Source organism: Eumetopias jubatus, unplaced genomic scaffold (genome assembly GCF_037043125.1).
Source record: "Eumetopias jubatus isolate StellerSeaLion01/CBP00866 unplaced genomic scaffold, mEumJub1_p1.0 scaffold_8, whole genome shotgun sequence".
NCBI lineage: Eukaryota > Metazoa > Chordata > Mammalia > Carnivora > Otariidae > Eumetopias > Eumetopias jubatus.
Window position 1 is genome coordinate 90933573 of NW_028274814.1, and position 12750 is coordinate 90946322.

The 12750-nt window shown below is 38.8% G+C and overlaps 1 protein-coding gene across 1 annotated transcript in view; it reads left to right on the forward strand.

Annotated features, from left to right (window-relative positions):
• SRGAP1 (SLIT-ROBO Rho GTPase activating protein 1) overlaps positions 1–12750 on the forward strand; it is a 263998-nt gene that overhangs the window by 210570 nt on the left and 40678 nt on the right. Inside the window, exons 11-13 of the mRNA XM_028110990.2 lie at positions 4794–4821; positions 8679–8781; positions 12451–12511. Coding sequence (XP_027966791.1) covers positions 4794–4821; positions 8679–8781; positions 12451–12511 — 192 coding nt within the window. The remainder of the gene's footprint in view (positions 1–4793; positions 4822–8678; positions 8782–12450; positions 12512–12750) is intronic.

The window sequence follows — 12750 nt, forward strand, 5'->3', positions numbered from 1 at the left end:
TAGTTGGGTTTTTGTTTTTTTTTTTTTAAATCTCAGATTGCCACCACACTGTATTTTGGTTTTCCCTTTTAGTCTGTGGTGGTAAAATACATTTGAGTGTGAAAAATAATTCACTTCTTAATTCTCAAGTGAAATGATCGGAGTAGTCAAAGTGGGTGTTTGTAGCAAGAATAAGATAATCCTGGATCATGAGTCATTTTTTGCCTCCAAATGGCTTATATTGTGGGATGGGGAGGGGGGTGAGGGAAGAAATTGTCTGTTGTTTTTAATAATTAAATAGCCTTCCAAAGAAAGTGATTGAAATCTAATCCTCAAACCGCTGGAAGCTTTCACATTTCTCGGGGAAGCAGATTCTTCTAAGCTTGTGTGTTATTGATCTATTAATGATGATACTGATTAAAAAATAAAACCTCATTCATCAGTTGAGGCACACTCAGTACTATTAGCTGAACAAAACAATGGATGTGGTGGTGGCAGTTATACTATGAATGATAGTTCTTGAGAAGCTTGCTCTTGGCTCATTAATCAAAATGTATCTTTTATAGGTTTTTAATTTTTTATCTCATACTATTAACCATGGATGGATGGAGCAAAATGATTTTAAGCCATTTAATATGTGATCTTTTTCTAAATCTAGAGAATCTTTGCTTGGGGTATTTTAACAAAAGTAGCAAAACTTCAAAGTTATAGAAAACATTTCATTTCTAAGGAGTTATTAGTGTCTTTATCATTGAATCCCTTGAAAGTGATTAACCTCAATTATCCGGTTTAATTTTGTAGATACTTTAAATTTTATTTTATTTTTTAAAGATTTTATTTTTAAGTAATCTCTACACCCAGCATGGGGCTCAAACTTACAACCCCGAGATCAAGAGTGGCACCCTCTACTGACCAAGCCAGCCAGGCGCCCCAGGACTTTTAAAATTTTAACTTAATATGTGTTATATAATTTTAACTTAATGTGTGTTATATAATCAAGTACATCTTTAGCATTTTGTATTTGATTTTATCCATATGGGGGAGACAGAAGCATAAGCCATAATCCCTACCCTTCTTTTTAGGATCTTTCAAAGTATTTGCTGGGGAATAAGACTTATATTTTTACGATATATTACTTGGGAGCTCAGGTCTAGAATTAAAACAAACCTGATCAAAATAGCACCAACATTTTTCACAGAACTAGAACAAACAATCCTAAAATTTGTATGGAACCACACAAGACCCCAAATAGCCAAAGTAATGTTGAAAAAGAAAAGCAAAGAGGAAGGCATCACAATCCCAGACTTCAAGCTGTATTACAAGCTGAAATCATCAAGACAATATGGTACTGGCACAAAAACAGACACATAGATCAGTGGAACAGAATGGAGAACCCAGAAATGGATCCACAAATATATAGTCAACTAATCTTCAACAAAGCAGGAAAGGATATCCAATCGAAAAAAGACAGTCTCTTCAACAAATGGTGTTGGGGAAACTGGACAGTGACATGCAGAAGAATGAAACTGGACCACCTTCTTACACCATACACAAAAATAAATTCAAAGTGAATGGAAGAACTAAATGTGAGACAGAAGACCGTCAAAATCCTAAAGAACAACACAGGCAGCAACCTCTTTGACCCTGACCTCAGCAACTTCTTGCTAGATACATCTCCAGAGGCAAGGGAAACAAAGGCAAAAATGAACTGTTGGGACTTCATCAGGATAAAAAGCTTCTATACGCAAAGGAAACAATCAACAAAACGAAAATGCAGCCTATGGAATGGGAGAAGATATTTGCAAATGACGTATCAGATAAAGGACTAATATCCAGAATCTGTAAAGAACTCATCAAAATTGGGGCACCTGGGTGGCTCAGTCATTAAGTGTCTGCCTTCGGCTCAGGTCATGGTCCCAGGGTCCTGGGATTGAGCCCCACTTTGGGCTCCCTGCTCAGTGGGAAGCCTGCTTCTCCCTCTCCCACTCCCCCTGCTTGTGTTCCCTCTCTCGCTGTCTCTCTCTGTCAAATAAACAAATAAAATCTTTAAAAAAAAAATTATCAAAATCAACACCCAAAAAATAAATAATCAGTTAAGAAATGGACAGAAGACATGAACAGACATTTCTCCAAAGAAGACATAACAAGTGGCTAACAGACACATGAAAAAATGTTCAGTATCACTGTGCATCGGGGAAATACAAATCAAAACCTACCACCTGTCAGAAAGGATGACATCAACAGTAAACAGCAGATGTTGGTAAGGATGCAGAGAGAGGGGAACCCTTTTGCACTATTAGTGGGAATGCAAACTGGTGCATCCACTCTGGAAAACAATAGAGAGGTTCCTCAAAAAGTTAAAAATAGAGCTACCCAAAGACCCAGAAATTGCACTATTAGATATTTATCCAAAGGATACAAAAATGTTGATTTGAAGGGGCACATGTACCCCAGTGTTTATAGCAGCATTATCAACAATAGCCAAATTATTTTATTGGGAAAGAGCCCAAATGTCCATTAACCGATGAATGGATAAAGATGTGGTATATATATGCAGTGGCATATTACTCAGCCATCAATAAGAATGAAAACCTGCCATTTGCAACAATGTGGATGGAACTAGAGGGTATTATGCTAAGCAAAATAAGTCAGTCAAAGAGACAAATATCATCTGATTTCACTCATATGTGGAATTTAAGAAACAAAACAGATGAACAAAGGGGAAGGGAAGGAAAAATAAAATAAGATAAAAAAAGAGGAAGGCAAACCATAGGAGACTCTTAACTATAGAGAACAAACTGAGGGTTGCTGGAGGGGAGGTGGGTGGGGGATGGGCTAAATGGGTGATGGGCATTAAGGAGGGCACTTGTTGGGGTGAGCACTGGGTGTTAATTGTAAGTGATGAATCACTAAATTCTCCTGAAACCAGTATTACACCATATATTAACTAACTTGAATTTAAATTTAAAAAATAAAAAAGATTTGTATATTTATGGGAAAAAAAATAAAAACCTGGACCCTAGGGCCAGATGCATCACATACTAACAGTGTGACCTTGAGCAAGTCACAGTAACTTGCTTCCTATATGCTCGGTCTCTTCCATAAAATAAAATAAAAATAACAGTACCTGCTTTATAAGGTTTTGTGAAAATTGTGAGTTAATGTATAGAAGGTGCTTAGAACAGTGTCGAAGTGTTGGACATCATTGCTGTTTTTATTGTTGTTAGTAGTATATTTTGTGTCATACTTCTGTGAGAATAAAGTATGCAGCATGACAGAATACAGTACAGCACAAGCCTGCTAGTTTCTCTGTCCTCAGAGAACCTTTTGCTCATTCTCCTGACTCACCCTGCGTGCTCTCAGCTAGGTCCTGTGGCCCCAGAACAACCTAAATGGTGGTGACTGTCAAATCTTAATCTCCAGCCCTGACTTGTCTCTGTGCTTTAACCATGTACAGCCAGCTTCCTGCTGAAGGATATCCTGGAAGACACCACTTTCTAGGAGACCATCTCTCCCACTTAAGAACAGTTAGAAATTATTCTGGAGTTCTCTGTCCACCTTCTCCTTTTTCTTGTCCCACAAAATAGCAAAAGGCCAGAAGAAAGAGGGGAGTTAGAGTTAAAGGATATACAGAACTGGGTAGTGGGGGAAACCAGATTTTTCCCCTTTCCTCCCAGCCCCAGTCTGAGTCAGGGCCCAGCACTGATTCTAGTAGACCTACAGTGGCCTGAGTCTGGGTTGAGGAAGGTATTTTCTCTCATATTAACTGATATTACCCCCCCCTTAACAAATAGAACATTAATCAAATCCTTTGTTTCTTATTCTTCAAAAGCAGGTAATAGAGTAAAAGACTCTGTTGCCTTGGATCGTTCATTCACCATTTCCAACAAGCCAGCTCTCTCTACAGATGTTATACTGGCCTCATCCCACAAATCAGAATCACTGATAGGATGGGCTGGACGTACCTGTTGGTGCTGCAGCGTGAGCCTTCTCTGCTAGCTGTAACGTCAGGCTTTTTCAGGAGCACATCGTCATTTTGCAGACAAACCGGTGGAATGGTTCTCTCTTCCACACCCCTCCCACAGCTCCACCCGAAATGTGAGAAAGAGCAGACAGCAACCACAGACACATTCACACTTGGAATTAGCACAGATTGTAGGAGCACTACGAAAATACAGAGCCAATGTTTAAAACCAGTCAAGAAGCCCGAAGATATAAGAAACTCATGTTTTAAATGACAGGGAACTCTGAAAGGCTATCAGCTTACAGGTTGTAGAATGTAGCATAATTTAACGTCCTTGTCTTAATACCTGCCAGTGTCATTTCTGATTATAAAATGCAACTTCTCACCTGACTGCATATTACAGAAAGAACACCAACTTAATATAAAGGAAATTGAGTTTTCCCACCCTATCTGACCACCTTCTAACCCAAGTATCTATCAAGACAAAGGAAATAACTAACATCCAAATCTTTGATGTGTTTTATCTGTATTTCTTTGTTAACCTTACAGTTAAGATCAAGCAGCTGTTTCATGTTTTCTGAATAACAAATATTCCTGCCTCAGATTGCCAAGTGAAACATGTTTCTCCTCCGATCTATAGGATTTATTAAATTTTAGGTATAAGTTTTACAAAATGTTTACTTTGAATTATTTGTCTATCATGATACACTATCCTCATGCTTTCCACCATAAAATGTGTAAGTTATTATAAACTCAGCATCTTAAAGTAAGGGACAGGTGATACAAAAGATTACCAAGTGCATTCCACCGATTCCATTCCATTTACTTATTTTAATTTTTTTTTCTGCAGGTCATAGAGCTGAATATATGACTACAAGGTAGGAAAATATTTTATTATAACTCTGTGTCTCACTTTTTTTTTCCCCTTAACAACAAGCAACCATTCAGTGCTGCAAGAATGAACGAATTTTGTTAATGAACATGGAAGATCATTTTGACTCTCGACAAACCATAGTAACATGAAATGTTTGGGGTTCTCACAAAACCAGATTTGCTCTGGCAGATCTGAGGGTTTCCCAGTGTAATTGTGAAGCTCTTTAAGGAGTAGACTACTTAAGAAAGATTTAAATCGAATGGGCTTGGTTTATCTAATCCAAAACACTTTTCAGTTTCTAGAAATAGTCTGATTTGATCATTTAATTAACAAGCAACGTTATGTGCATATCTACTGTGTTAGCAAAGAGAAAGCATGATCAGTTACTTTCTGCTCCTACTTTTCCTTATGTCATATAAAACTTAGAACTATACCAAATACTCAGGATTTTAGCTTCTTACCCCTTGTGGGTTCACTTTAAAGATTTAACTTTTAATATTACAGCCATATTGCACTTTTTTCTTTTTTTTCTTTTTCTTCATTCATAAAGGGAAACTATCGCTGAGAAAGAAAAGCCTTTTTGGAAGCAGATTCTGATTTGGGTTGGGGAAAGTTTGCAACTTTTATTTTTCTGTGCCAGCATTTGTGTAACAGCCAGAAATTATTCTAATTGACATAGCTAGACATTGCACTCTTGAAGCTGAGTTCTCTTTGAGGTGAGAGGCATTTAGAACACTGGTGTGTGTGTGTTGCAGTAATTGGCAAGTTGATTTTCAAGGCTCTATAATGTTCCTGCTGGGCAATTTATTAAGAAGGAAGCCCTCTTCTTGGTGAACCAACTAGAAGGCCACAGCTAGTGACTTGTCCGCACCTCACGGAAATACCGAGGTTTTTTTCCTTCCCCGTGTCAGTGACAAAGAGGAGTATTACTTCTGCATAGTAATAGGCAATTTATGGAGCTTTTTTCATATATATGATCTCTTTGTGCTACCAACTGTTTTACTTTTGTCTCTATATTATAATTAACATAAAGCACTTCGAAAAAAGATCTCTTTTTAAAAGAAAGGAAGGCAAATACATGAATTTGCAATGAGAACTGTCACTGCCTAACAGACTAGGTACGCACATCGACCTGACTTGTACTTCCTGTCATCCACATGGGCGTCCTACGCAGGAGCCGGATTACCTGCAAGTCGTTGGGGGCCGGCAAACCAGAGCGAGCCATACCATTCCAGTGTTGGCTGGCGCGGCCCTGATTCTGTTCACCGGATGAGTGCACAGTAAAGCCGGTGCTGTCAGGGGCCTGAGAAGCCGCCTCTGCCGCTGAAGGGACTTTGATAAGCGCTCGGGCACTTTGTTTTCCTGTCAGGTGTCTCTCCCAATGGTAGTGTCGTCACACTTGCCTCATACTTTAGAATCGCCAGGAGAGGCAACTTGCAGGCCTCTGGTAGACAACTCAAAAGACAGGTCTTCACGTGCCCCAACCAGGAGCTGCACTGCTTCTCTCAGTCATGGAGGGACAATGATCTAGCTCTACTAACGGACTTTGGCTCCAGCCGCAAGATTTGCTTGTCTGAGTCGGTGACAGAACGAAATGAGCCTGTGTCCTTATCCCGTTAGCTTCGTCAACGGCTCCAGATGTCACCAAGTGTGCAGCACTGCTGGACCTTGTAATAACCATGTTTTCTGGTTTCTTTATTGGATGCTTTGATGTCTTGGGGCCTTGCTGACCTTGGAGGGACTGCTACCCCCAAGGTTAGCCAAATCATGGAAATAGGTCATGCTCACAAGTATGCCTTTTGTGTGCAGACCAACCAATCCAGACCCATACCGTCAACTGCATCCTTTATCGGGCTTTCACGTTCAAGGTCACTCTCCCCCTTCCCTGATCACCACACTTTATGGTGTGGTGTACCAGACAACTGAGAATAGTCCCTATTCCCCAGAGCCCACCAAACTTACTCAACCTAGCCAGTCCTAAACCTGCTTACCCTCCCTCGCACATTCCTTCCCATGGAAACCACAGCATTGCCCGCACGCCCTCTGCCTCCCTATCTACTCTGGTGCTTCCCCATGTACCCCTCCCCCGTGGAGTAGCCTGCCCCCTCCTCTTGGGCAGTGTGGGTAACAAACTGTCTTTTCAATGGCCTTTGCTTCTGATCTGGTGGCCTCACCATCCCTGAATAAAAATAAAGTCTACATTTTAAAACACTTGGAAAATAATGAGGGGCACCTGCGTGGTGCATTCGGTTGGGCGTTGATGCTTGGTTCCGGCTCAGGTCATGATCTCAGGGTGGTGAGATCCAGCCCAGTGTTGGGTTCTGTGCTGAGTGTAGAGTCTGCTTGAGGCTCTCTTTCCCTCTCCCTCTGCCCCTCCCCACCACCCCCTAAAATACATTATTTTTAAAAATCTTTTAAAAATACTTATAATGAAAAGAGTGGATGAAATCAATCACGTAAAGTTAAACTCCTTGGTGGGTAGTTTTGGTTTTTATGCCTACCAGATCCTTTCCCCTGTGAATAGGCTAGAATTCAGTATATAAAAGAGATTTGAGGAATTTCACCAGTGGCAGGACATGATATACTGCCTGGTAGAAGTTTCCATGTTCACTTCTAGACTCTTGCAAAAACTCCTCTTAACCTCTCAAACACATGGGACTTCAGGTACTGTTCACTATATACCCTGTTAATCCTTTGAGCCCACCTGCTGGTTGAGTCTTAGAATTTGGCTATGGAAGGCTGTCACCTTTGCTCCCCTACCTCTCTTGATAGCTAAAGAATGTGGTAATATCTTAGGAATCTAGTCAGGCTTCCTCATATTCTTGGGATTTTGTTTCTAACCTGGCTTTTCTGAACGCCAGTGAACTAAACAGGTAATTCTTCCTAGACAGTTTGCAGCATAATGAAGGGCTTTACCTAATTTCCAAGTGTGATGTATGCCCTCATATAAGCCTTCCAATGAAGAAGGAGTTAAAATTCGAATGTCTAGAGAACAGTCCTGGGACTCTTCTTCCCTGTATACCCTGTGTACCATTCAGCACAGTTGGAGAAGCTGAGTCAGGTACTTCTGGCCCTCTGCTCTAGAGGAAGAGGGCAGAAGAGGCCCCCTCTCTCCATGACAGAGCAAGATGATGCAGGGTCTGAATGGAGTACATGGTGCACCGGACGTGTGTATGTTAGAGAGACTGGCTCAGCCACCAAAGCAAACAGACTGGAGATGGAGAATCCAGAGCAGAATAAAGGGTGCATCCTAATGCTCTACAAATATTTAAGTGATGAGATAGTTTGTTACAAAGAAATAGTCATTCACATGAGCCTGTATCTACCCCCTCCCCGAGAAAGCATTGAAACCAAACTCATTTTTCACTTGTGACCCCATTAATACTTACTTTTTTGCACAAAATAAAACCTCGTTAATATCTGAGGGATACTGAACAGATGTGACGTTACTTGTATTGACGAATTATGTTGTAACTAAAAATATTATATTTAATTTCTCATATTGGGATTTATCAAGAGCCCTGATTTTTATGACTCACTGTGTCTTCCGTGTGACTCATAAGCCAGTCGGGTTTGTAACACTTGGCCAGATAGCTCACAGTTCCATTTTTAAACAAACTAGCAAACAAATGTCATATACAGTGTACAACAGAAGGGTAGTCTGAATGAAGAGTTTCTGTCGCTTTTGATCACATAAGTAAAAGTAAATAAATGGGAAAAGGGAAGGACTCTTTTCCCCCCATGGGTGGGGGTGGAGAGGGCACGCGAGAAATCCTGTTTTGTGATTTTGATGTGACCTATGGGTATTTCATTTATTGTTTGATTTCTGCCATGCTCAGTAATTATATTCCCTTCCCTTAGGCCTCCAAATGTTCCCCCTAAGCCCCAGAAACACAGGAAGTCCAGACCCCGCTCACAGTATAATGCTAAGTTGTTTAATGGGGATTTGGAAACATTCGTCAAGGTACTGGCACCAGCCATCTGGGTGGCTGATCTCCACGCTTCTTACTATAATGGTCTCGGCCTCTCATAAAAGGAGGCAGGTCATTATGTCCAAGTCTGTCCTGGGGCTCTTTGCTTTCCCAGAAAATCAATATAATATTTCCTGAAGTCAGAGAGGAAAGAATATTTGGTTTGAGTGCCTTCAGAAGAGGAAATAAATGTGGGTATTATGCTGGCAAAAGAGAAAGCCCTCTTTCTTTCTTTAAAAAAAAAAAGCCATAATTTGTGCAAAAAGGAAAAGAGCTACCTGATAAAATATTTTGTTTTTACTCGTGCAAATTAGATGGCACAAAGTATATTTTTAAAGTATATTGTTAGGGTAGCTCTGAAGCACAGCAAGAGTTTCGATTTCCCGTGACTTGAGGAATTCATTATATTGGATAAATTGTAAGACCCTGCAGTCTGTATCTTGTATCTCTGCTGTGTTTACTCTGTCTTCTTTTTCATCCTGTATTTCTGATAATGCTTCTAGCCGAGGACGAAGGAACTCACACGCGAGACATCAGGTATAGTGCTACAGGGAGGCGAGGGCACAGCCTCTTTTGCTCTTGGTATCGTTCTCAAATCATAATCATGCTTGGCTTTAATTACATTTTTAAGGTCTTTGAAAGAAAAATGTTTGCAGTTGGAAATTAGGTTTAAAAATAGGCTTTACTATTTATGGCTTCCTACCTATTTACTATAGAAAGGAGTTATAGAAATCAAACACTGACTTAAGAGGACTTGTCTCTTCTAGTAAAAGTGGATAAACACTTAGTTTTTACATTACATATTTGACAATTGTACCAAATTTGAGTCAAGGGCTTTTGTTAAGGCGAGTCAATGTTAAATACCAAATGCACATTAATACTGGATTATGGACCCTCAGATAAATTATACAAAAAAGAGAAGAGCTTTCTCTTTCATGGCTAACATTTTATGTCATAGACTCCAGTGTTTCTGAAGACTAAATTTATGTAGGAAATCACATCATTAGTAACCTCCCTTAATACTATGTTATAGATGTCTTAGTTTCTTTAAAGACAGATCTTCTATTGAATACGTGCTCTAATAGTTAAAAAATGTGTGTACGTGCGTGTGGCATGTACACACGGACAGACACATACATACACACATACATGCATACATACAGAGAGAGATTGAGAACGTCTGGCAGCCTTAAAAACAAGCCCTACCTTGGCATTAAGTGAAAAGCCATTGGACAACCTAAATCGCAATCACAAACCCACTGCCATAAGCCTCCAAAGAGCCTTGTTGGCTCTAATTTAATATAAAATTATTGTCAAATTTGATTAGCTAGCTTCCCAGCCCAAGGCTTATAAGCAGGGGCAAATTAGCTGGAGGGAAGGGAAGATAAAGATAAGATGAAAGGACTGAGATATGCAGCTGATGGTCTGGCAGAGAAGGAATAGAGAAAAGCTCAAAGAAACAAGGGTTTGATTACATTATATTTGATAACACAGTACAAGAATGACTGCCTAAGGTGATAGGACAGCTCATATTATATTTTTAAAAGATTTTTCATTAAGAACAATTAATGGAAACCAAATTTAGGTATTAAAGAAGGCGTAAACCAGTTGTCATGGGAAATTCACTTAGGTGAGCTCTTCCATGTCCCAGATGGCATATTAAAGAATCTTTGGTCATAGAAGCAAAACAGTGGATACAGAGATCTCTGCCCTTCTGGAAAGTGCTCCATCCCTTGAGGTCCACAATATCACTGTGAGAAAGCAAGAGCAAACCATTTTTCCTTTTTCCCATGGGGAAACTGAGGCACAAAAGGACCCCCCCCCCTTTTTCGTTTGTTTGTTTGAATGGTGTGTGGAGCACAGCCCATTATTTCACTTCTTGTAAACTATTTTCTACCAAAGCATCTGGCATCCATGAAATTAAATTAAAACACACACACATTACTTTTTGACCACAAAATTCATTGTATCTGAATAAAATACTGATGGTAAGCAAAAGATTAGCGATTATCTGAGCAAATGTAAAGATGAAAGTGTTTTTGGAATAATGTGAAAACTTAAGACATTTTTATTTAGAACTTTCTTAGTGCGAACATTTTTCTTTTAATAACATTTTATTCTTTCTTTTTGTTTTAATACTAAGTTCGGCAGAGGTGCAAACTAATATTCTCCTTTTATCACTTTACATTTAAATATTTGTTGCTCTTTTAGATTACAGTTTTAAGTGAATCCATCATATAAGGGTTACTTCCCCTAAAGAAAAATCCCCTCACATGTTCAGTAAGTGTTGATGTAATTACATCGCTATTCTTGAGCCAACTAGTCCACACTAAAGAGTTTTTATTCTTAAAGGACCTTCTCTAAGAAATTAATAAAGTAGATATCCCTAAAACAAATTAACTAATTAGAGAAACTTAATACAGTCTCGAGAAGTGACTGAAGCATTAACTGGTTTACACACTGGTTAGATGGTCTAAAACCTAAAATAAAACTATTCCTCAAGAAGTGTGTTAGCCATTCTAGGAATAATAAAGAGTTTAAATGGCTCAGCTGCATTATTCCCAATCCTTCCCCTGTTACTTAATTGGAAAGGTTAGTAGATTCTGAATTGTTCTCATATATTAAGACAACGAAATTCTTCTTGTGTTTCAGAATAAAATTCCTTATGAATTAGTACCTGATGTCTGCTAATCATTTTGAACCTCCAAGTTTCCTATAAAGATCTAATTCCTGAAACAGCAGAGTCTTTAAAAGTACATGAAAAATAACTCCATAGTCAGTAACCTTCTTTAACTACATGGAGTGCATGGCATTGATGCATATTTAACTGTGACGTTAGCAGCTCCTTCATCTCATCTGTCATCCTATACATGTTTTAAAACATTTCCAGAATTCACATCTGTTCAGTAGAGTGCACTGACTCTATTATAAGATGTGGGGAAAGAGGCCAAAAAACTGTCCCTTCCTCAGAAAATAAGATCTAATGGGATGTGCATTTGTGCCATTTTTTCATAATCCTTAAAACATGTAAAAATAACAATGAAAAATCTATAAGGATGAGTAAGTTCTGATGCAAACCAAATAAATATATAACACATTATAATCATGTAGAAGGCAATCCTCCTATCATGTATCTGGAAGCATGTAAGCTTTTTTATAACTGTTGTCATCCAGATGGTGTACTCTCAGGATGTCACAGGGTCCTGGGATGTCTAGAAGGCTGTGTGTAGTGACTGGTATGGCCAGTCAGTTCTAAGGTGCTATGGTTCGAATACACAGAGTTCTCTTTAGGCCCATTAGATTAATTACTTGTATAAATGACCCTTAAAAAAATGAGTGATTCATGTATTCATTTTGATACATGAGCCTAAATATAAGTAAAACAGATGAATTAGCTTTGACATCTCTAGGCACAACAGAGGAAATTGAAACAGGATTGCGTTAAATGTATTTAATGTGGTTTGCTCCAGAACTGAAATATACCTTTGGTTAAATATAATCTTATTTTTGGCCTTAGTAGAATATTTTAGAGGGGGGAGTATTTGGAAATGATCATCTAAAAGAGTAAAAAGCACTCTTTAATTAGGGTTAAACTGTGAACTTTATTATGTGTGATTTATGCCTCTCTTTTGTGGTTAACTGGTTTCCATCTCTTTACCCAGGACTCAGGACAGATTATCCCTCTCATTGTGGAAAGCTGTATTCGGTTCATCAATCTCTATGGTAAACCATAAACTATGGAATTCTTATTTTGTTTTTTGTTTTTTGTTTTTAAGATTTATTTATTTATTTATTCATTTAAGAAATCTCTACACTCAACGTGGGGCTTGAACTCACTACCCTGAGATCAAGAGTCACATGCTCCACCGACTGAACCAGCCAGGTGCCCCTGAAATTCCTACTTAAAAAAAATAATCACTGGGAGTATTTCAGTAAATGTGTCTTTTCAATTAACATTTGAT